This window comes from Peromyscus maniculatus, chromosome 10 (assembly GCF_049852395.1).
Source record: "Peromyscus maniculatus bairdii isolate BWxNUB_F1_BW_parent chromosome 10, HU_Pman_BW_mat_3.1, whole genome shotgun sequence".
In the NCBI taxonomy this organism is placed as follows: Eukaryota; Metazoa; Chordata; class Mammalia; order Rodentia; family Cricetidae; genus Peromyscus; species Peromyscus maniculatus.
Window position 1 is genome coordinate 82,026,738 of NC_134861.1, and position 21,084 is coordinate 82,047,821.

At 37.2% G+C, this 21,084-nt stretch overlaps 1 protein-coding gene across 1 annotated transcript; it reads right to left on the bottom strand.

Annotated features, from left to right (window-relative positions):
- Nucleotides 1–601: 601 nt before the first annotated feature.
- Nucleotides 602–15,836, bottom strand: LOC143266712 (UDP-glucuronosyltransferase 2B17-like). The gene is made up of 6 exons (XM_006983798.4): nt 15,056–15,836; nt 13,447–13,595; nt 11,432–11,563; nt 2,322–2,409; nt 1,630–1,849; nt 602–1,087 (listed from the first exon to the last, which is right to left on the bottom strand). Exons 1-6 carry the CDS (start codon nt 15,777–15,779, stop codon nt 808–810), a joined length of 1,593 nt encoding a protein of 530 aa, XP_006983860.1. The 5' UTR covers nt 15,780–15,836; the 3' UTR covers nt 602–807.
- Between the last annotated feature and the right edge of the window lie 5,248 nt (nt 15,837–21,084).

Here is a 21,084-nt window from a genome sequence, read left to right on the forward strand (position 1 = left end):
ATGAGGTCAGCTCTTCTACCCCGGCATCCCAGGCCAGCTCTCCCCAACTGCAAAGGCAAGTGCTCATGTCACCAATGGTGCTACTATGTGGTGGCTGGTGAGTGGTTGGACCAGCTCAGCACAGTACTCAGACATTAAATGGCATCAAATGGCAGCCGGGACAAGGATGTTCACATCACCATGAACATTGACACAGACCCCTGATACAGAATAGCCATGGACCCAGATATGGCCCTCTGTGGCATCACAGATATCACCATGACCTCAGGTGGCAGTGCAGGCCTCTCACATGGGGTTGTTTCTTGCTGCCTTCACGTCTGCAGTTCTGCCTCTCTTCATAGAGCACAAACTGCTTCCACTTCTTTCTCTCCCGTCTCTCCACCACGTATTTACTCACCATAGTGGTGCCTGCCCCTGCCCAGGCCCAGGCCTCTCCTTTGTTTGAATTTTTTAAAATATTCATTTTTATTTGAGAAAGGGGAGGCTTTATTTCATCTCATAGCTCCATGTCCATTATTGAGGAAAAGTAGGTCAGAGGTTAAAGGCAGGAATCAGAAGGCAGAACTGAAGCAGATGTAATGGAGGGACTCTGGTCACTAGATTGTTCCTTATACCTTGCTCAGTATTTTCATTTTTATTATGTCTTTTATTTTTTGAGAATATGATGTAATTACATTATTTTCCCATTCCCTTTCATCCATCAAAAGATGATATGACAAGATAAATTAATCAGTGAATATTTGGAAGGCAGTTCATAAATTAGAATGATGCTGAAATTTAGCTCATGTAGTACATCCTCAATGAGCTCTACTCATTCTTCATTTTATTTCCCATCTTTATAAACTTTTGATAAATGAATGAGCAGGATTTTATGGCAAGGAAAGCTATGGCTGCCACACAGGCGAGTAGGAATCCAACCACATCCAGAGAGTGGTACTGGTACCAGCTGAGGTTGTAGGCAAGTGGCCTCAGGTGCTTGGCCCCTTTGTGGCGCATGACAAACTCAATCCAGAAGATGGCTCTGTCCAGGGGCTTTAAGGGCTGGTCATGGTGAATGGTTGATAACCACATAGCATTCTCTTTATAGCTGAAAGAAGTAAAATTTACATCAACTTACATAATGAATGAAAAATGCACGTGTGTAATTTTTGTGTAGATAGTAAAGATAATTACACAAAAGTAGAAGGAAAATGAATTATGTTTTCTGTTCATCACTAGGAAGATCTTCAGAGCTCCTTGAGCATAGAAAAAGAAAATGGGAAAAGATTAAATATTCCTAAATTAGAGTTTGGGGATAGCTATGCCTTAATATCAAATAAATCAAAATGAGATATTATTTGATTATATAAAATTCAGTTATCCATAAGCAATTATTAATAACTTGGTGTGCCAAGTGCATACTATTGTCAGGGGGTTTCAATAGAAGACAAATCCCTTTCAAATCTGCATGGTGGTGCATATTTGTGTAAAACAGAAAGAGAAACACCAATGCACTGAATCATGCCCCAATTTCTCTCTTCCTACCACTATTTTTGCCTTCAGGAAAATTCTTGCTCCTTTGGTCTTCAGCAAGAAGCAAAATGAAAAATAAATAAATAACAAATACATATGTTAAAATGTTATACTCACGAAGGATTGTCTATGACTGCCTTCAATGCGTTGAGCAAGTCTGACCCTGACATCGTTCTAATATTTAATGCAACAGCTGCTCCTTTGGCCACCATGTAGGCAATATTATCATGTTGATCTCCAAATAAAGGAAGGCCAATCATAGGGATTCCAAAATGGATTGCCTCATAGATGCCATTGGCTCCACCATGAGTTACAAAGGCTTTTGTTTTTGGATGACCTAGAATAAGATGAATTCTGGTTAGCATTAATTAGCATACTTAGTCTTGCAATGAGAAATGTATACTATCAGTAACTGAGAGCAGATTTTCTACATAAAGATTCTTTTTTTATTAATTAAATTTGTTTATTTAGTTTACATCATTTATTTAGTTTACTCTCTCCTTATCACAAGAAAACCTACGTGAAGATCCTATCCTCATAACCTCAGTGAAATGTCTTCCTATCTTAGAGCAAGAAGATACTAAATTTTAGAGAGATGTTTGCAGATTGGTTTATGACTTGAGACTTGAACTATGAAATACTGATTTCCAGTTGAACACATGGAGTACATGGCAAATAAGAGGAAATGAGTGTTAAAAAAGACACAAAAGTGTATACAGAACTTGTTATTGTAAATAAATAGTTCATTCACTAGATGTAATATAAGGTATTTTGAAGTCAACTAGAATAGGTTTGCTTTCCAGTCTTACCTAGAAGGTCATTCTGAGGGAGCCATTTGTAGACTCTGGTATTGGGTCCTAAGGTGTCCGGTGTTTTACCATCAAATCTCCAAAGTACCTGTTAAGTGTTAGATAATCTTTATTGCTGGAGTAAATTTAAAATTATTCAGACTGAGCAGGTTATATTTAGGAATATAAGTGGGTATATATACATATATATGCATATGTGTATGTAATCAAAATAATAAAAAAAATCTACGAATCTGAAAGATAGCAAGGAACATGGATATGAGAGTGCTTGGAGTGACGAATGAAAGGGGAAAATGATGCAATTGTATTATAATTTCAAAAATAGAAATAATCTAAATAGGACCTTTTAAGTTTAGATAAGCATAGCTAAATACCTTCCATAGGAGGGAGGAAGAAATCAGAGGAGGTGAGAAATGAGAACTATTGAGAGACTGAGATGAAGAATGTGTAAGCAGAATCTGTGATTATTTTTCCATTCAGACAGATTGAGCATCATCATTTTCCAAGCAGAGATATTTAGACAAATGAGATGGTTGATGATGTATGAAAATATTTAATACACTACCATGGTGATATAATTCAATTTCAGAAAGAGGAGCTAGCTACATTACTAATAATTTTTATTTTATATAAATATATTTTGATAATTTGAATAGTCTAGTTTTAATATCATTATATTGTAAATGCTTCAGAGTTTACTTTTATTCACTTTTTCCATGTTTTTAAATGAATTTCAAGTCTTTGTCCTTGATTATTTATTCATGACAAATATTTGTGTTCTACAACCCTCTCTGGTCTGGAGTTCTTTGAAACAATGCCATCATGTTGGCCAATACCAATATGGAGCCATCTGACCCATCCTGAAGAAACCTTGCATAGTGTAGAGTTGGAATATTTATTGTCCAGGAATGGAGTCACATGAAGAGAATGCTGAGTGCTTGAGAGAATACTCTAAGAAAACAGGACAAGTGTCTTGTGACCTCAGTTTTTTCAAAACACATGACTGTTCTTGGCATGTGTTTTCACCCTCCTCCCAGATGTAGCAGAGAGGAGTGGGTGAACTTCAGGTTAACCACTGCTGCTTGCTAATGTTATCCAGAGAATGTTTAAACTGCCCTTTCTGTGACTCTGTGGTGGCTTGCAAGAAAATGCCCCCCTAGGCAGTTGGCACTATTAGGTGGTGTGGCTGTGTTTGAGAAATTGTGTCACTGTGGCGGGAGGGCTTTGAGTTCTCTTTTGCTCAAACTTCCTTCAGTGTTACTTTCTGGGGAGTTCCTGTTGCCTGAAAGATGTAGCACTTCCAGCTCCAGTGCCATGTCTGCCTGCATGCCGTCACGCTCCCCTGGATGATAATGGACTGATTCTCTGAAACTGTCATTGAGCCATCACAATGAAATATTTTCTTTGTAAGTGTTGCCGTGGTCACAATGTCTTTTCACAGCAATAAAAACCTAATTAAGACAGCCTCTATGGAATAACATGTTTGTTTTGTGTCACACATGGCTTATTCTTTTGATTGTACACAGCTTCAACTCATGTGATCTTTGCTCAAGTGACCTTTCTTAACCCTCAGAGTATGCATTATCTGATTCTCTGAATAAAATTGCCTATTGCATGAGACTTTAGTCTGCCTCATTTATTAACTCCATTCTCCCAAGACCCACTGTTTCTGGAGCTGTGACAAGCTGCTTCTGAACAGGGAGCTGAAATTGGCTATGTGATAGGAGTGGGGGAATCTCACAGAAGGAGGTGAATGAGAAAAATGGGGCAGAAACTGGGGAAGGCTTTGCCTTATGTTGAGGCTTGTGCATCCTTTTTTTTTTTAAAAAAAAAAAAGGAGGAGCACAGGTATCAAAATCACAGCTATTAGTCTGTACAAATTTCTTATGACTATAATCCCTAGTTTCCATAAGAAGGCTCTTCAGATGAAGAAGTGTAGCACAGAGTCTGAATGAATATAAAAGGAATATAAATAAGGAGAAAAGATTCCCATTCAATTTTGGGTCACTTGGGCATTGATTTGGACCATTATTAAAATACTTAAACAAGATGACATTATTAACATGAGGAAGAGATGGCTAATCCTTGGCATGAATACAAACTGGATGATCACATCTTAAACCTGGTAAAGGAGGCAAAGGAAAAACAAGAGAAGATTTTCCCAGTGTAGATAAATGAAAAGTAAAAACAGCACCAATGATAACTGTGCAGGTGGTGGCTCCCTCAGCTCCCTTACTTGAGTCTCCTCTAAAGATGTTTCCTGTATTACCTAAAGAATATCCTGAATCATGGGGTGAGGAATCTGATAAAAAATCTAACCTTAAATTCTCTTTATTGTTTTGACGAGGATTTAGGAGAGCTTATGTGAAAGCTAGCTTTACAATCTAGACAAGCTAGTGTATGGCATCCAAAAGGAGTTTATTTACCAATTCTTCTCTGGCATCATAAGCTGAGTTTGGTACTTCCAGTGAAATTTCAAGAAAATCAAAATATTTATCAGCGACTAGAATGGATACAATGAAAGATTTTAAGAAGGCTTGTATTTCCTATGTACCTACTGCTCCATGTACTTATGAATATCTTTTTGATTGGAACAATAATGCACAATGTTTGCCATATGATTTTCATATAATTTCTAAAATAGTTCTTAGCCCTTTCAAACTTCTTCAGTGGCAAATGTGGCCTGCAGATGAAGCCCATAAAAAAGTTCTACAGCTAGGACTGAGGAGTAATCCTAGAAATGTCAAATGTGAAATAATGACAGGGACTGGTAGGTGGGTTTCAACAGATTATCAGGTGCATAACATGCCTCCTGCAGCTCGCCCACATGTTAGGGTAGTAGCCATGGCTGCCTGGAGACTGACTGATATGGAATCTGACTTTCGGTCTAGTTAAAAAAAATCTATGCATAGTCCCTCTGAGCCTTATGTTAACTTCATAGGGAGACTCAAAGTTGCTATTTAAAAGTCAATAAAGGCAGAACAAATTCAACAGTTATTATTAAAACAATTTGCTTCTGATAAATGACAATGAAGATTGCCAAGGATTAATCAAGTCTCAAAGAGAGACATAAAATGTTATGGACTTTCTAAAGTTATGCAGAAATGTATGGATCTATAAACATAGTGCAAAATTAGCTGCTATAGTAATCTATGCTATACAAAAACAGGTATTAGCAAAGTGTCCACTTAAACAAGCAATGTAAATTGCCCCTACAAAAATCGAATGTTCAGAATCAATGAGCTCCTGGCATTTCTATATGCAAGAAAATACAACACTGGGTTAAGAAATGCTGATCTTGCCGGGCGGTGGTGGTGCACGCCTTTAATCCCAGCACTCGGGAGGCAGAGCCAGGTGGATCTCTGTGAGTTCGAGGCCAGCCTGGACTACCAAGGGAGTCCCAGGAAAGGCGCAAAGCTACACAGAGAAACCCTGTCTCGAAAAACCAAAAAAAAAAAAAAAAAAAAAAAAAAAAAGAAATGCTGATCTAAATGTGATAAGGATGGCAATACATTGCCTGACAACAATAACAGTACCAGTCAACAATAGGGAAGCATGTTGAGGGGTCCTATCCTGCCTCAAACAGTTAGACTTTTATCGGGTTGCAATAGTTTATCCATGAAAGGAATCATAGTTCATACAAGAGTCATTGATGAAGATTGTACAGGTGAAATTGCCAACTTGATCACAGTGCCTGCTAATTGGTCATTTAAAGCAGGAGAAAAAAATGCAGTTATTTTTGTGGTCTGTATAGTCTCTACATGAACAACAACAAGAACAAAAAAAACTGTGTGAGTGAGGATTCAGTAGTACAGATAAGACTGTAGCATTAAGCACCTTATTAAAAGAAAATGATAAACCATTATTGGGTTTAAAAATAAGAGGAAAAAATGTTTACAAAATTAATTGGTCATGGAAATAATGTTTCTATTATAACCATGAAATAATGGCCTTCTGAATGGCCTGTTATAGGGGAGTAAACTCCACCCTGATAAGGTTGAGAACTATGAACTCTAGCAAGATTAAACAAAATGCTACAAAATTACAAGGTTTGGGCCCAGAAGGCATATTGGAAGTTCTACAGTCTTATATTACTCAAATTCTGATTGAGAGACTTTCTATAACAAACTCATGCAGAAATCTATATGCCGGACTTTCAGGCTGCCCATTCTTCACAATCGCAATTGCTGATGAAAAGATTGGGTTACCAAAAATGAAAAGGACTATGAAAAGAGTTAAAGGGACTAGGGAACCTATATTCCCACATGGACAAGATCAAAAGCATGGCTTGGGTTTTTCATAGAAACCAAAAATTATATAAAAATCTAGTGACTCTGTTTGGACACCTAATAGCCTGTTTGTAAGAGAAAAGTTATGGGGTCGTCACAAGTTAGTCAGAGAACAGTGGAGAATGGGCACATAGAGCCCTCTTTATCTCCCAGGAATCCTCCTGTTTTTGTAATTAAAACATAATCTGATAAATGGAGTTGGTTTATTGACTTCTGAAATGTTAATACCACCATGTGGCCAATGGGAGTTTACAGCCAGTTTTACCTACAGACAGCTATTGTTAAAGATTGGCCTTTAAGAGTTTTGCATTTAAAAAGATTGCTTATATTATACACATTCATCCTGATAATAAGGTATATTTGGCCTTTTCTGTTCCTCACTCAATCATAAAGGACCTCAGCTCTGATATCAATGGACTGACTGTATTACCCTCAAGGCATGGCAAATCCTCTATTACATGTCAATACTATGTAGGAAAGCTTTTAGAGCCTGTGAGGGAGGCCCTACCTGAGGCCTATATTTATTAGGTTTTAAACCTGGGACAAATGGCTGAGGTGCCTATTTCACATTTCAAGGCTGGCCTGGCAATCCCTCAGTTTCTACATGTCACAGGGCTCTCCTGGCTGGTATAATCTGGCCCCTTTTCTGAACTCTCCAGCCCAGAGGACTATGCTGTTCTTCCCTATATAACCCAACCATTATTGTTACCTGCTCTGTTTTGTACCTTTGGCTATCTGGTCCCCTCTCTACCCTTTCCCTTCACCTCTCCCCTCCCCTCACATGGCACAGCTCAGTCTGTTCATGTCCGCTCTGGACTCCCCCTGTCCCTGTCCCTGCCTCTGGCTATGTTCTCTCATATATCTATAATAAACCTTCTCTTTCACCATACCTAGGGACAGTCATGTGCTTCCCCTTCCTTTTTATTTTTTCATTCTATATTATTCATTATATGGATGATATCCTGTTAGTAACTCCCAAAAAGAAAGAGCTGTAATCCATATATGACTTGATTCAACATGTGCTACATAAAAGTAGGCTTATTAGCCGGGCGTGGTGGCGCACGCCTTTAATCCCAGCACTTGGGAGGCAGAGGCAGGCAGATCTTTGTGAGTTCGAGGCCAGCCTGGGCTACCAAGTGAGCTCCAGGAAAGGTGCAAAGCTACACAGAGAAACCCTGTCTCAAAAAAAAAAAAAAAAAAAAAAAGGAAAAAAAATAGGCTTATTATTATACCTCAAAAGGTGCAATGATCATGGACTGTGTAATATTTTGGGTAACTAGTTACTAGAACAAGTGCTAAGAACCACCACCCCTGCCCCCTACAAATGTCCTTTAGACTCAACAATTTAATAATACTCAAGAATGACATTCAACTATTATTAGGAAATATTAATTGCCTACTAGGAATCCTCTAGTCTAGGAATACTATATTATGTGCTAACCAATCTATTAAATCTCTGAAAGGAGAGACAGCATTGAGCAGTCTTTATTTTATCTAGAGAGGCAAGGGAAGAATTACAGCTTTTGCATTGAAAATGAAGGAGGCAGGCTGGAGAGATGGCTCAGAGGTTAGGAGCACTGGCTGCTCTTCCAAAGGTCCTGAGTTCAACTCCCAGCACCCACATGGTGGCTCACAACCACATGTAATGAGATCTGGTGCCCTCTTCTGGTTTGCAGGGACACGTGCAGGAAGAATACTGTGTACATAATAAATATAAAAAAAAAAAGAAAAGAAAAGAAAAGAAAAGAAAAGAAAGGAGGCATATGCGTATATGTAGATCCTTTGCTGCCTTAAAGTTACTTATTTTGACCACTAAATTGTTTCCTTCAGGTAGTATAGCACAAGAGGATAAGCCGTTGGGATGGGTTTATTTACACCATAAGGGCCATAAAATACTAACTGCTTACCTTACTCTTCTTGCTCAATTAGTAAATGAGAGAAGGACCCAATGTCAAAATTATATGGATTTGAGTCTTGATGTATTATATTACCCCTAAATAACAATAAGTTTTAAAGAGAGTTTCTGAACTCCATAGATTTTCAAATTTCATTTATGCATTACTATGGAAGGATAGGAAACTGTTTTAATTTCATCGTTCATCCTATTATTTCCTGGAATGTATTTTTGTTCTCCTCCCAGGTGTAGCAGATAGGAGTGGGTGAACTTCAGGTTAGCCACGACTGCTTGCCATTGTCATCCAGAGAATGTTTAAACTGTCCTTTTGGTGCCTCTGTGGAAGATATATTTTTGCCACACATGGCTTGTCATTATGATTGTATAGAGCTTCAACTTACATGATCTTAACTCATGTTTCTTAACTCTCAGAGTTCTCTGCATAAAGTTGGCTATTTCATGAAACTTTAGTCTGATTCACTTATAGGCTCCATTCTTCTAAGTGCAACTAACTCTGGATGGTGATAGTATAGGTTTTAAAACAAGACATTAAACCTACTGTATCATTTTCACCCAAAATGACTTATGTTCTTTGTAGAGCAATTTCTGTGGAGAAACAGGCTCACAACATGCCTACATTGTCTACACTTTGGAACTCCATCTGCTGTCTAAATGATGACTATGACCACACCAAGTGAGAGTGACATTTCATTTCATTCATATAATGTGCTTTTATCATATTCACTTCCCCACTCCAATATTCCCTAAACTACCCCTTCCCTATCCACTCCACTTAGTGACCTTAAAAAAAATAATCTTTCAACACAATTGGTCAATTGTGCACTCTAAATATTCTAGGATGTGTGGTCTTCCAGTAGAGAATGATGGACTTGTCAGGAGCTATTCTTTTCCTCTCTCACATGCTAATTATTGTCAATAGTTCCATGGCTTTGGGTGGTATTGTATATATACCTCCCCTCTCCATGATCAGATTTGATCTGTTTTTAGTTGCACAAGTTTTGTTCACATTTTTGATTCACATCAATTCAAATCTAAGCAATCATTGTTTTTTCACGAGAAGTCAATTTTGCTTTAGGATTCTAAGAATCTTAATGTCAATATACAAATGTCTAGTCACTAATGGCAGGAAAATTGCATATAGAATTTTGAAGGTGAATCCACATTATTGGATTGTCGCTGAGATTGGAAATATCTTCCCCCATCTCTACCTCATTCTCTCTTTCCCTCCCTGGGTGTTCTGGGTTATGTTGTAGTATATATGAGCCAATTCGTGTGTGTTAATGCTGTTTAAGAGTTCCAAGGTGATTGTGTGGAATGGAGAAGACTACCTTCTTCAGGTATTCATTCTGAAGTCTCTCCTTTTGGAGACAGAATCTCTTGTTTGTTTGTTTGGTTGTTTTTTTTTTTTTCTACTTCTGGCCCACAGGAATTCTCCTATTTCTGCCTTCTATTTCTGATAGGAATGTTGGTATTACAGAAACATTCAGTATCATTCCTGACTTCAATGGGATTTGGGGATTAAAACTGAGCTGATCACACTGCACTGAAAACATTTAACACACTGAGCCATATCTCTTGTTCAGAAGTTCATTAGATGTAGCAAATAGATGTTAAACATGTAGTAAATGCTACATTTTATGAGGTTCATCAGGGCATTCTAAAATTATTAGCTTATTTGGGGCCAGGATTGGAACTGCTTTGGATATTGATGAGCATATTAATCTTTGCAAGGATTCTTTGCAGTCTACTGTAAATAATTTGCTATTCATAGGTGATGTTATTGAAAAATATCTCCAAAACTAATGACACTACTTTATGTCCCACTGATTGGTATGTAGGCCTTATGATGAATTGCAGATTTTCCTGCAGAGTTCAAAATGTTCTGTGACATGAAAACCAGTCCCAAACTAAAGCCTATGATAGCAGCTAATGTTAGAATTCTCAATCTCATAAAATTGACATTATCCACATGACTAACAAGAATTTGTTATGTGACTGAATTATGTAAAGGATTGAAAAATTAATATAAGTGATTAAAGAGAGGCTGTTACTCTACAAAAGGTAAAAATGTTCATAAATATGCAAATTTAATTCATAGGAAATTAGTTTGTGGTATGTTTTATGAAGTGCGTCTTCTGAAACTTTTTTAACGTTAAGTTCCTCTGGACTCTGTCTTTATTTTCATATTTCTTCCTTGAATGGTAGGAGCTTCACTCTGACTGGTGACAAGCAGGGTCCTGTCTTTCATCTTTTATGATGCACAGAGATCACTGTGAGGGAAGCTCCCATCTCTACCTTTCCTTTATCTATTTCTTCTCCACATATTGGCAGTCTGGTTGAGACTAGACTGAAAGATATTTTTTTTAACTGTCTTCCTTTCAATTAGTCAAAAATATACTCTGATTGAGAGTTGGTGAGCCTGGGACTCCCTTCCTTTAAATGGCCCTCACAACCTGTACACTGAGGAGGCCTACTCGAAAGTTATAATGTAGAGTCATGCTACATTCCCAACTTTTTCAATACCTGCTTACTGTTATTCTGGTAGAAATAATAAATAATAAAGGTGCCCTCCTGCAAAATCTAATGTATGCAGCAACTTTAAATATTCAACAAACACAATAAGGGACTCTGATGCATTTGGCTATCTACGTACTCTGGATAGTGAGTCACCATCAAGTCAGCCTTTCAGAATATGCCCACAGTGATCATCGTGTTTTATGCAAGTCACTCTCAGTCAAAAACACCTTCTGTAGCATTGTTCATCTGTTGTGAATATCTGTTTCTAAATGTGGCTAAGGTAGATGAGAGCTTTCTCACAACTTTACCTTTCACACAGTCATTTCTATAATCAGAACTTCAAGGACTTTCACAGACTTAGTATGTGAACATGGAACACTTTACCTCACCTTTTGTGGAATCTGGGCAAGGGCCCACGCAATTGCATTGGCTTTTTCTTCTATCATGTCTCTGACCATTGACCCCAGAGTAAACACCACAACACCATGCTCTCCAGAACTCTGGACAAAGTCTTCCATTTCCTGTGATGAGAATTTGTTTCATGACTAAATAACAATTAAAGAAAAGTTATTTATGAAACCTCTACGAAAAACTAGGAGAATAAAAATTGAATTGTTCTTAGGAATTTTTAGAATAGTGGCGTTAAAACATACAGAAGACAAAAATGGCAATGTCAAAGTCTTTGAACTTCGTAGGCATCAATACAGCGTGTACTCACACATTACGCCTCAAACATTCTAAATATTTTCCTCTGGCAAAATTAAAACTCAAGAGTGCAAGCATCATATATGAAGTAATCATAAAACTATATTGCTGTGGGATGTTCTGTATGTCCTGTGGGAGCCCTTCTTGGGTTCCTCGTGGCTTTGCCCAGCAGGTCCACATGGAGGATGATTAGGACCATGGGCCTGAGTGCAGGTGTCTGAGATGGTCTGCACTTGGCTGTGCTGGGGGATGGTCTGTATGTCAAGTTGCTCTGATTGGTCAATAAATAAAACCTGATTGGTCGTGGCTAGGCAGGATGTATAGGCGGGACTAACAGAGAGGAGAAATAAAAAGAACAGGAAAGCAGAAGGCTGAGGCGGAGAGAGACACCGCCAGCCGCCGCCATGACCAGCAGCATGTGAAGACGCTGGTAAGCCACCAGCCACGTGGCAAGGTATAGATTTATGGAAATGGATTAATTTAAGCTATAAAAAGAGTTAGCAAGAAGCCTGCCACGGCCATACAGTTTGTAAGCAATATAAGTCTCTGTGTTTACTTGGTTGGGTCTGAGCAGCTGTGGGACTGGCGGGTGACAGGGATTTGTCCTGACTGTGGGCAAGGCAGGAAAACTCTAGCTACACTATATCTTCATTTACATGATTTCATCCTACAGAAAGGGTGACATTTTCCCCTTGCTATTTCATTTTTCTCCTCTAATAGCTTATTTAATATTATTAACTAGTATTTAATCAAATAATATCTCTGTTGTAGTATGTAAGTATGTGGCAGTTAACACAAACTCCCTATTATGATTAATAAAATGTTTTGGTTCTTTGAGAAATAATCATGTTCGTGGTAAACATGTACTACATAATTTCCTGATATTGTGCATAAATAGGGTATTCTCAGAGATGACTTCCACAATTTACTGGTTGGATTAAAAACTATGTCTATGTTGTTTCTCTAGATATCACAATTACCTTGGATATATGTTCATCATAGCTTTTGATGATTAATAGTGATACGATGAGTTTAACTAATTTAATTTTTGTATCTTTTGTGAATGGTTTTATATGTGTTTGTGCATTTTGCACGTGTGTTTGTGTATGTGTATGTGCTTATGTGTTGAGCACATCTGTTCAGTGTATGTGTGTGTGTGTGTGTGTGTGTGTGTGTGTGTGTGTGTGTGTGTGTGAATGCTGGCTTGCTTCCCTGTCTTTGCTTTAGCATATGGATGCCAAATGTTAAAATCTGATGTCTTCTTCTATCAATCTTTAACATAATTTTTGAGACTGTCTCACATTGAACACAAATCTCACCATTTTTAACAGAATAGTGGACAGCAAGCTTCCAGTATCAACCTGTTTCTGCAACCTCAGTACTAATTCATAGTAATGTGTGGGGTCACCCAGCTTTTTACATGGGTATTGGGAATGAAACTTACATCCTCATAGTTGCTTGCTAAGGATTACCAAATTGCTAACCACCAAGTACCCTAATTGACTTAATTTAAATTACTGATAGGAATATTTCCCAGGTCTATCACATTCTTTCCTGAGTTTATTGAACTAGTTAGCAGGATGTTTAATTCCACTTCCTATATCTCTCTATCACTGGGAGAAAAATATAAGGAGAAGTGTTCAATCACTTTCACCAGAAATCAAATCAAATGAAAAAGAGATCACAAAAGCATATTTACCTTAGGCAAGGGTTTTGCCGGTTTGCAGTGGAGTCCTCCAACATAGTCAACATTTGGTAAAGTTGGGTTAGGGAACTCCATATCCCAGTAGGATCTAATGAGCCACATTTGTGCTTTGCCTACTGTCTCAGCGAAGGTAGTGGGCTTCCCTAGATGAAGAAAATGAGCACATGAGGAAGAGAAAAGTTGACGGGATTGTCATCTGAATATAAAACACATTTTCTTAAAAATGAAAAAAGTTATTATTGATGTAGAACATGTGCATTTTAGAACCAGTGTTTATTGACATGTAACATAATTTGCATGTGTAATTCATTTGTGGCTCACATAATATACATAAATGTCACTGTGGGTTTATTTTTAAAGCAAACTGTAAGAATTACCTCATGTTTCCCCAGTAATTTAAAATAATAAATAGTCAATGAAAAAACCTACTAAGCCACTATATGAATGGGCACACACTTACTCCTCCCTAAAACTTCAAAAGGAACAGTATAAATATAAGCACTCATTTCAGGTCCAAAAGTCACACCACATTGTGTACCCTGCGCAGACTTCCCCAGGGTCACTGTGGTTTGTAGTTAGTCCTTCTTCCTTGTTTTGCCTAAGGAGCTGTAAAGTTGATGAATGTCTGAATTTCTCGTTAGTGTCTCTACTTCGGTTTCATATTAAAAAAATTAACAGTACTTATCCTATAAAAACAATATCAATATTTTCAGAAAATATAACAATAGGAATTTATGGCCAGTCTTAACCATGGCATTTTTTAAGAGAATAAAACATGACTTCAGAAAGTAAAGACCGACTGCATGAGTGTCCCTGCTTTTGTGGTGTTTAAACAGTGGATGTCAGGAAAGCATACAATAAAGGACGTGGCATTGGCAGGAACCTCAGTTCCATTTTTAAGCTTGTGAATTGACATGGTATCTTTCAAAAATAAGGGAATTCTCTAGAAAATACACAGAAAATATTTTAGGATTTATATTTTTCTTGATGTGTCTGTGTGAGTAGGTGCTATGCTTATTCAGGTGCCTGCAGATGCCATAAAAGGGCAGCAGCTCCCTGAAACCAAAGTTACAGGCAATTTTGAGCCACTGAACCTGGGTGGGTGCTAGGAACAGAACTCAGGTACTCAAAATGAACAGAAAACACTCCACCTTTTGTCATGATTTCAGATCCCACATTTTCATTTTAAATAAAGACAGTGGCCTGTGTAAAAGACAATGATTTCTTGGATGTCATATACATATTGAAACAGTAAAATATGTCATCCTGTAATCTACAGTAATCAAGATTTGGTTAACTAGCTAGTGACTTATTAAAACAGATGAAAAAATTACAGTCAGATGAGTAAAGAATCACTTAGGGAAGTCTGCTTCCATCTCTTTGCTACAGTCTAGCTCACCAGAATGTCCCATGTCAGGACTGCTGCCTGCTTCTATTTGATCAATATCGTGAGCTTTTACAGGGTTTGTGAGTTTGGTAGCTAATATCGTATTACATTGGATCACCTATAAAAGACAGCTTCACTTTGTATTTCACAGACATAATACATTTAAATGCTTGGAAAATTTAGGTCAATGAGTTCCTGATAAGAAACATAACTTACCCAAAGTTTCACTGTAAAACTGATCCCATTTCTTCTCATTAAATGTCTGGAACCAAAAGTCAAAATAAAACATACATATCATATTTTTTACCCTCTCCATGAATGTCATTTGCCCACCTAATCCTGACAGAATCATAGGTACATAGGAGGGCGGGAGTGTAAATCCTCCACTGTACTTTTCCATTGTATAACCAGGAGTGAAGCGAAGACTGTACAGAAAAGGGATCTGGAGAAGTTCAGCTATCAGCTCCCCGCAGGGGCCAATGGCATCCGAGAAAAGGACATCAAACTTGGAATTCTGTAGTTTTGTCATAAGTTGTTTGTTTGTAACTGTGTCTTTACAAAGACTTAGAAAGTAATCAGAATATTCATCCATCAGGTTTTGTAGCAAAGGTGAGTATGATAAACATGTATCTCTTGGTATTTCATAAGTCCATATATCCACAAGCCTGTTGAAATACTTTTCCAAATCATCTTTATTGACAGATGTGTGATAAGACTCAAACTTCAGGCTAGGTGATTTTTGCGGATCAACAGAGATAGAAGATTCAGGTCTCAGAACTGTCACTTCATGACCCCTCTGTACAAGTTCATCCAGTATTATCTTCAGATTCATCCAATGACTGAATTCCATCGGCCATACCAACACCTTCCCACAATACCCAGATCTGAAGTAGGAACTCATCTGCAGGAGCAGCAGAACAGACATCCACTTCACAGGCATCCTAGGAAATCAAATCCTCTGTTCACAGTGTGTTCCTTTTTGTCATTGCTCATCCTTATATCTAAGATGAAAAACAGCCATGAGTTAAAATATAACCCAAGTTGGTTAAAGCAAATACACTAATTGACTGCACTGAACTTCGGAACTAACTAGAGATAGTAAAAGCAAATATTCATTATTTCATATTTGCATATGAGTGTTTAATGTCATGTTTTACAATAAAGCAAATTGAGGGTCAGTTAACTCTTTGCATAACTTTTCTGTTTGTAAGAGTTTTGAATAGTAGCAATAACACTGGTTTAGTGCAACGTTAGTCTCAACTTTCTTCTCAACACAGAACACAAGATGCAGTAATTACACAGTTTATAAGTATTTTCTGGGTATCATTTTTCAAGAGTTTTTGTAAGAATGTTGATTAATGTATTCACTTATATATAATTTCTAAAATAGCTTGACAGTGTGCCTAACTCACTTGACTGACAGAAGCCCTGGGAAGCAGATATGCAAGAGCCTCCTCCTACACATGTCCCTAGGGAAGCAACTGAATAGACTTGCCTGAGTGATATTCTCTCATAAGGCATCCAGTTGCTTCGACTTACATGTCCACTGGTTTATCAAAAGCCCAAGAAGAAGCTGAATAGCTTCTTATCAGAATCTTAGTCCACAAAGACCTTGAGTAATAGATGGAGACATGTATATATTATTAATATTATATTATTAAAATATATTATTAATAAATATTAATATATATATGTACATATATTCCCTGCTCTCAAGGAGACACCATGGCCACTCATCCTGAGATTAGCAATCTCTGTAAGGTTGCCCAGGCAGGTCTTGGATACTGACATGTGAGCTGCCTGTATCTTTTGTGTGCCTTGGTATTCTGAAGAAGCTATAGATTTTCAAATAACTCTAGAAGGCATCATCTAGAGACCTTCTTTCATTATAGAAGCTACCTGTAGTAGTCAATGTCTCATCACATTGATGGAGTCTTTCACCAAATCCAAATTTTGGTAACACAGGTGTATTTTGTCCCGTGATTTGAAGGGGTCATACCCATCAGTGCAAGCAAGGTCTATAGGAGTGAATGTGAGGGGATCATGTGGGAGGGACACCCCACATCATGGAGAACTGAGAAGTTAATTCTTTTCTGGAATTTCCCTCACAGATATACCCAAATATTTCTTTCAATAGTGCTTTTACCAGTCAACTTAGCCATAAGAATTCTATCAACTCAAAAATAAACAATAAGAGTGAAGGCCTGATAGATACACAAACAAGAAATATAATTAATGTTAACATGTCAAATTCCTTAATTAAATCAAACAGACTAATTCAAACAAGCATCTAATCATGAGACTCTATATATAAGAAAATTACTTCATAGGTAACAAACACTTGCATGAATATTGGAAAATACATATACAAAAGCATACTACAAGTAGTAGATACACTTATAAGTGTCAAAAATAGAATTAACTTAAGCGTGTAAAATATGATCTCTAAGATCACTATATATTTACAAAAATATCAGTTTGACAAATGGAAATCACTATAATACATAACATTCATTTATATTCCACAAATATTGGATGTGAATAAGAGACTCTACCACAGTAAGAATTGGAGTTCTGAACACCTAACTTCAAATCAATGGGGAGATCACTCACGCAAAAATTCATCATAATTTAATATATAGGTCCTTCACTTGCTTAGAGTTACTCCAAGGTATTTAATATCATTTGTGGCTATTGTAAAGGATGATGTATCTCTGATTTCCTTCTCAGCCTGTTTGTCAATTGTATATAGAAGGGCTACTGATTTTTTTTGACTTGATCTTGTATCCTGCTATGTTGCTGAAGATGTTTATAAGTTGTATCAGTTCCTTGGTTGAATTTTTGGGGTCAGTCATGTATACTATCATGTAATCTGCAAATAGCGAAAGCTTGACTTCTTCCTTTTATTATTATTATTATTATTATTATTATTATTATTTTATTTTACTTTACAATACTATTCAGTTCTACATAACAGCCACAGATTCCCTTGTACTCCCCCCTCCTGCCCTCCTCCCCTTCCCCCCGGCCCACCCCCCCATTCCCATCTCCTCCAGAGCAAAGCCTCCCCCAAGGACTGAGATCGACCTGATAGACTCAGTCCAGGCAGGTCCAGTCCCCTCCTTTCCAATTTGTATCCCCATAATCTCCTTATGTTGTCTTATTGCCCTGGCTAGAACTTCAAGTACTATATTGAATAAGTATGGGGAGAGCCGACAGCCTTGCCTTGTTCCTTATTTTAGTGGAATCGCTTTGAGTTTCTCTCCATTTAATTTGATGTTGGCTGTTGGCTTGCTGTAAATTGCCTTTATTATGTTTAGGTATGTTTCCTGTATTCCTGATCTCTCCCAGACCTTTATCATGAAGAGGCGTTGGATTTTGTCTAATGCCTTTTCAGCATCTAGTGAGATGATCATGAGGTTTTTTTCTTTCAGTTTGTTTATATGGTAGATTATATTGACGGACTTTCCTATGTTGAACCACCCTTGTGTCCCTGGGATGAAGCCACTTGATCATGGTGAATAATTGTTTTGATGTATTCTTGGAGTTTGTGCAAAGAGATCCACGGTCAGGCCCCAGGTGGCGCTCCAGGAATCCAATCGGCGAGAAAGAGGAGGGACTGTATGAGCAAGAATTGTTGAGACCATGATTGGAAAAAGCACAGGGACAAATAGCCAAAGTAGTGGAAACACATGAACTATGAACCAATTGCTGAGGAGCCCCCAACTGGATCAGGCCCTCTGGATAATTGAGACAGTTGATTAGCTTGAACTGTTTGGGAGGTACCCAGGTAGTGGGACCGGGACCTGTCCTTAGTGCATGAGCTGGCTGTTTGGAACCTGGGGCCTATGCAGGGACACTTTGCTCAACCTGAGAGGAGGGGACTGGACCTGCCTGGAATGAATCTAGCAGGTTGAGCTGAATCCCCAGGGGAGTCCTTGCCCTGGAGGAGATGGGAATGGGGGGGGGTGGGCTGTGGGGAGGGCAGAGAGGGAGTTGGGAGGAGGGATGACAGGGAAATCTGTTGCTGATATGTAAAATTAAATCAAATTATAAAATTAAAAAAGAATTTAATATAAACTCAACTGGCTAAACAGATAGTTACAGAAAATTACATTCAACAGGTATAGGATACACATTCCCCTCAATGGCACATGGCACACTGCCTTGGAAAAACCGTGAATAGGACCACGGAAACTCTTCCCAATAAACTAATACAAATTAAAAGCACAGATCATAGCATAATAAAACAGTAATTTAGCATTAGAAATATCATAAGTTGTAAAAACACAGAATTTGAAAACTTCATTTGATATTTCCAGTAATCCAAGGAAGAAATTATAAAGGAAGTAAAACAGTTTCTTGAAATCAATGAATGAAAACACAGTCCACCAAATTCTATGAGATAGGGCAGAAGATGAAAGGGGACATTGTATAGCACACATACCTACATAAAGCCAGACAATGTTCAAATAAACGCAAATTGTTTAATTCAGGTCCCCAGACAAGCAAAAGTAATTAAAACAGAAGAAATTAGAATAGGATTCATTCATGAAAGTCCCTGAGGAAATTGCACCCAAGGGCTGTATTGACAAGTGGAGCTGACAGTAAAAGTGTTAGAATAAGCACAATGCAAATGCCCAGAGATAAATAAGTTGTTAATTGAAGACCAGCATATTACAAAGAGAGAAGGGTGTATATAAAGTAAAGAACTAATACATTCTGGAATTAATAAGAACATTTTTTTGTAAAGTAATATAATTAAAATGTAATATTTGTGAATGAGTAAATAATGAAATGTCTACAGTCAGCATGGGTCAGAATTGGTAGGCTTTCTGATTTCTTGAATGAAATTGACTTGTAATGTTACCAATAGGTCATTCCTGACTGTTCCAAAAGTGGTCAGTAAAGCAAATAGATGTGCTTTTATCTTAATACTCGACAGTGTTTCTTTGTCCCTAAATTGTATGTTATCATTCTCTTCAGTCTACCTGATTTATTAAACTTAACTATTTTGTGAATTCATTCAATGTTGTCTCAATTTATCTCTTTTCCAACTTATACCTTAGCATCACTCATTACAATAGATAAATTTTTAAAAAGTCATCTAATCAGACCCATAATTCTTTATTATTCCTAGTTCATCTCACACTAGTTGACCTCATTTCTTCTAAAATAATGCTGAGTCACTTTCAACATCACTTATCAGTTTAGCTTAAATAATTCAGCAAAGTGAAGATTACTCTTTCTGTACCTAAGAGGAGAAGTATATAAAAATAAAAAAATTCAAAAGATATAGATATTTATTATACATGCTCTTTATATATAATATAAATATATTAAGAAATAAAACTTGAATATAGCATATCTTTGGAAAAGTGTTCAGTTATATAATTAGACGTGTTATTGCAATTAATATTTTTCTTACACACTGGCTTAATAAGGACAAATATCTATCTATCATAATTATAGCACAAAACAACCACTTTTCAGTTTCCTGCTTGACAGTTGTACATAAGGAATGATGATATTTAAGAAAAACTAGTGGGCCCCAGAATATTAAGTACTCTATCTACCTGAGTCCACTGATCTAACTAATGTAGAAAAAGAATTCAACTTACACTCATTCTCATTTCACATTTGGATGTCAGATATATGACCACTGTTGTGGCCACAGAACAACACCCAGCTCCAAACTCACCTTTGTTAGAATTCCTGGGTGTTCTCTTCCTCAAACATTTCATTTCCAATAGGACTCCAAACCTCTTACTTATGATTCTCTCAACATGAGGCAACACATAGCTAGCAATATGCTACTAGACTGCTAATATTTGCAATGCAAAAAATGAAAATTTTGAAATCATATTAATTGCTGTATCAATTTCTAACTTTCGCTCAGTTTCTAAATTTTCTTTGCTAAATATCAAATGAAAATCTTGACATATTATTTGTTTCCCAAATAGGGGATTATTGATCTTTATGAACCTGGGACCCTATGTGTTTAATTTAAAATATTATATATTTTACATAAATAATATAAGAAGAAACCTAGTATTATGTCTGCAAGACATCCTTCAATACCTAAAGAGTTCTGCATGTTTCAATTCAGAAAACTGTTAGTCATACAATGTGTTCCTGAAGTAGTTGACTCAATTTCATGTGTTTTCAAAATTAAACTCAGGGTTCTCTAAGTTTTTCTCCAATCTCAATGGTGGTTGGTATTTCTACCTTTAAGAATTATATTC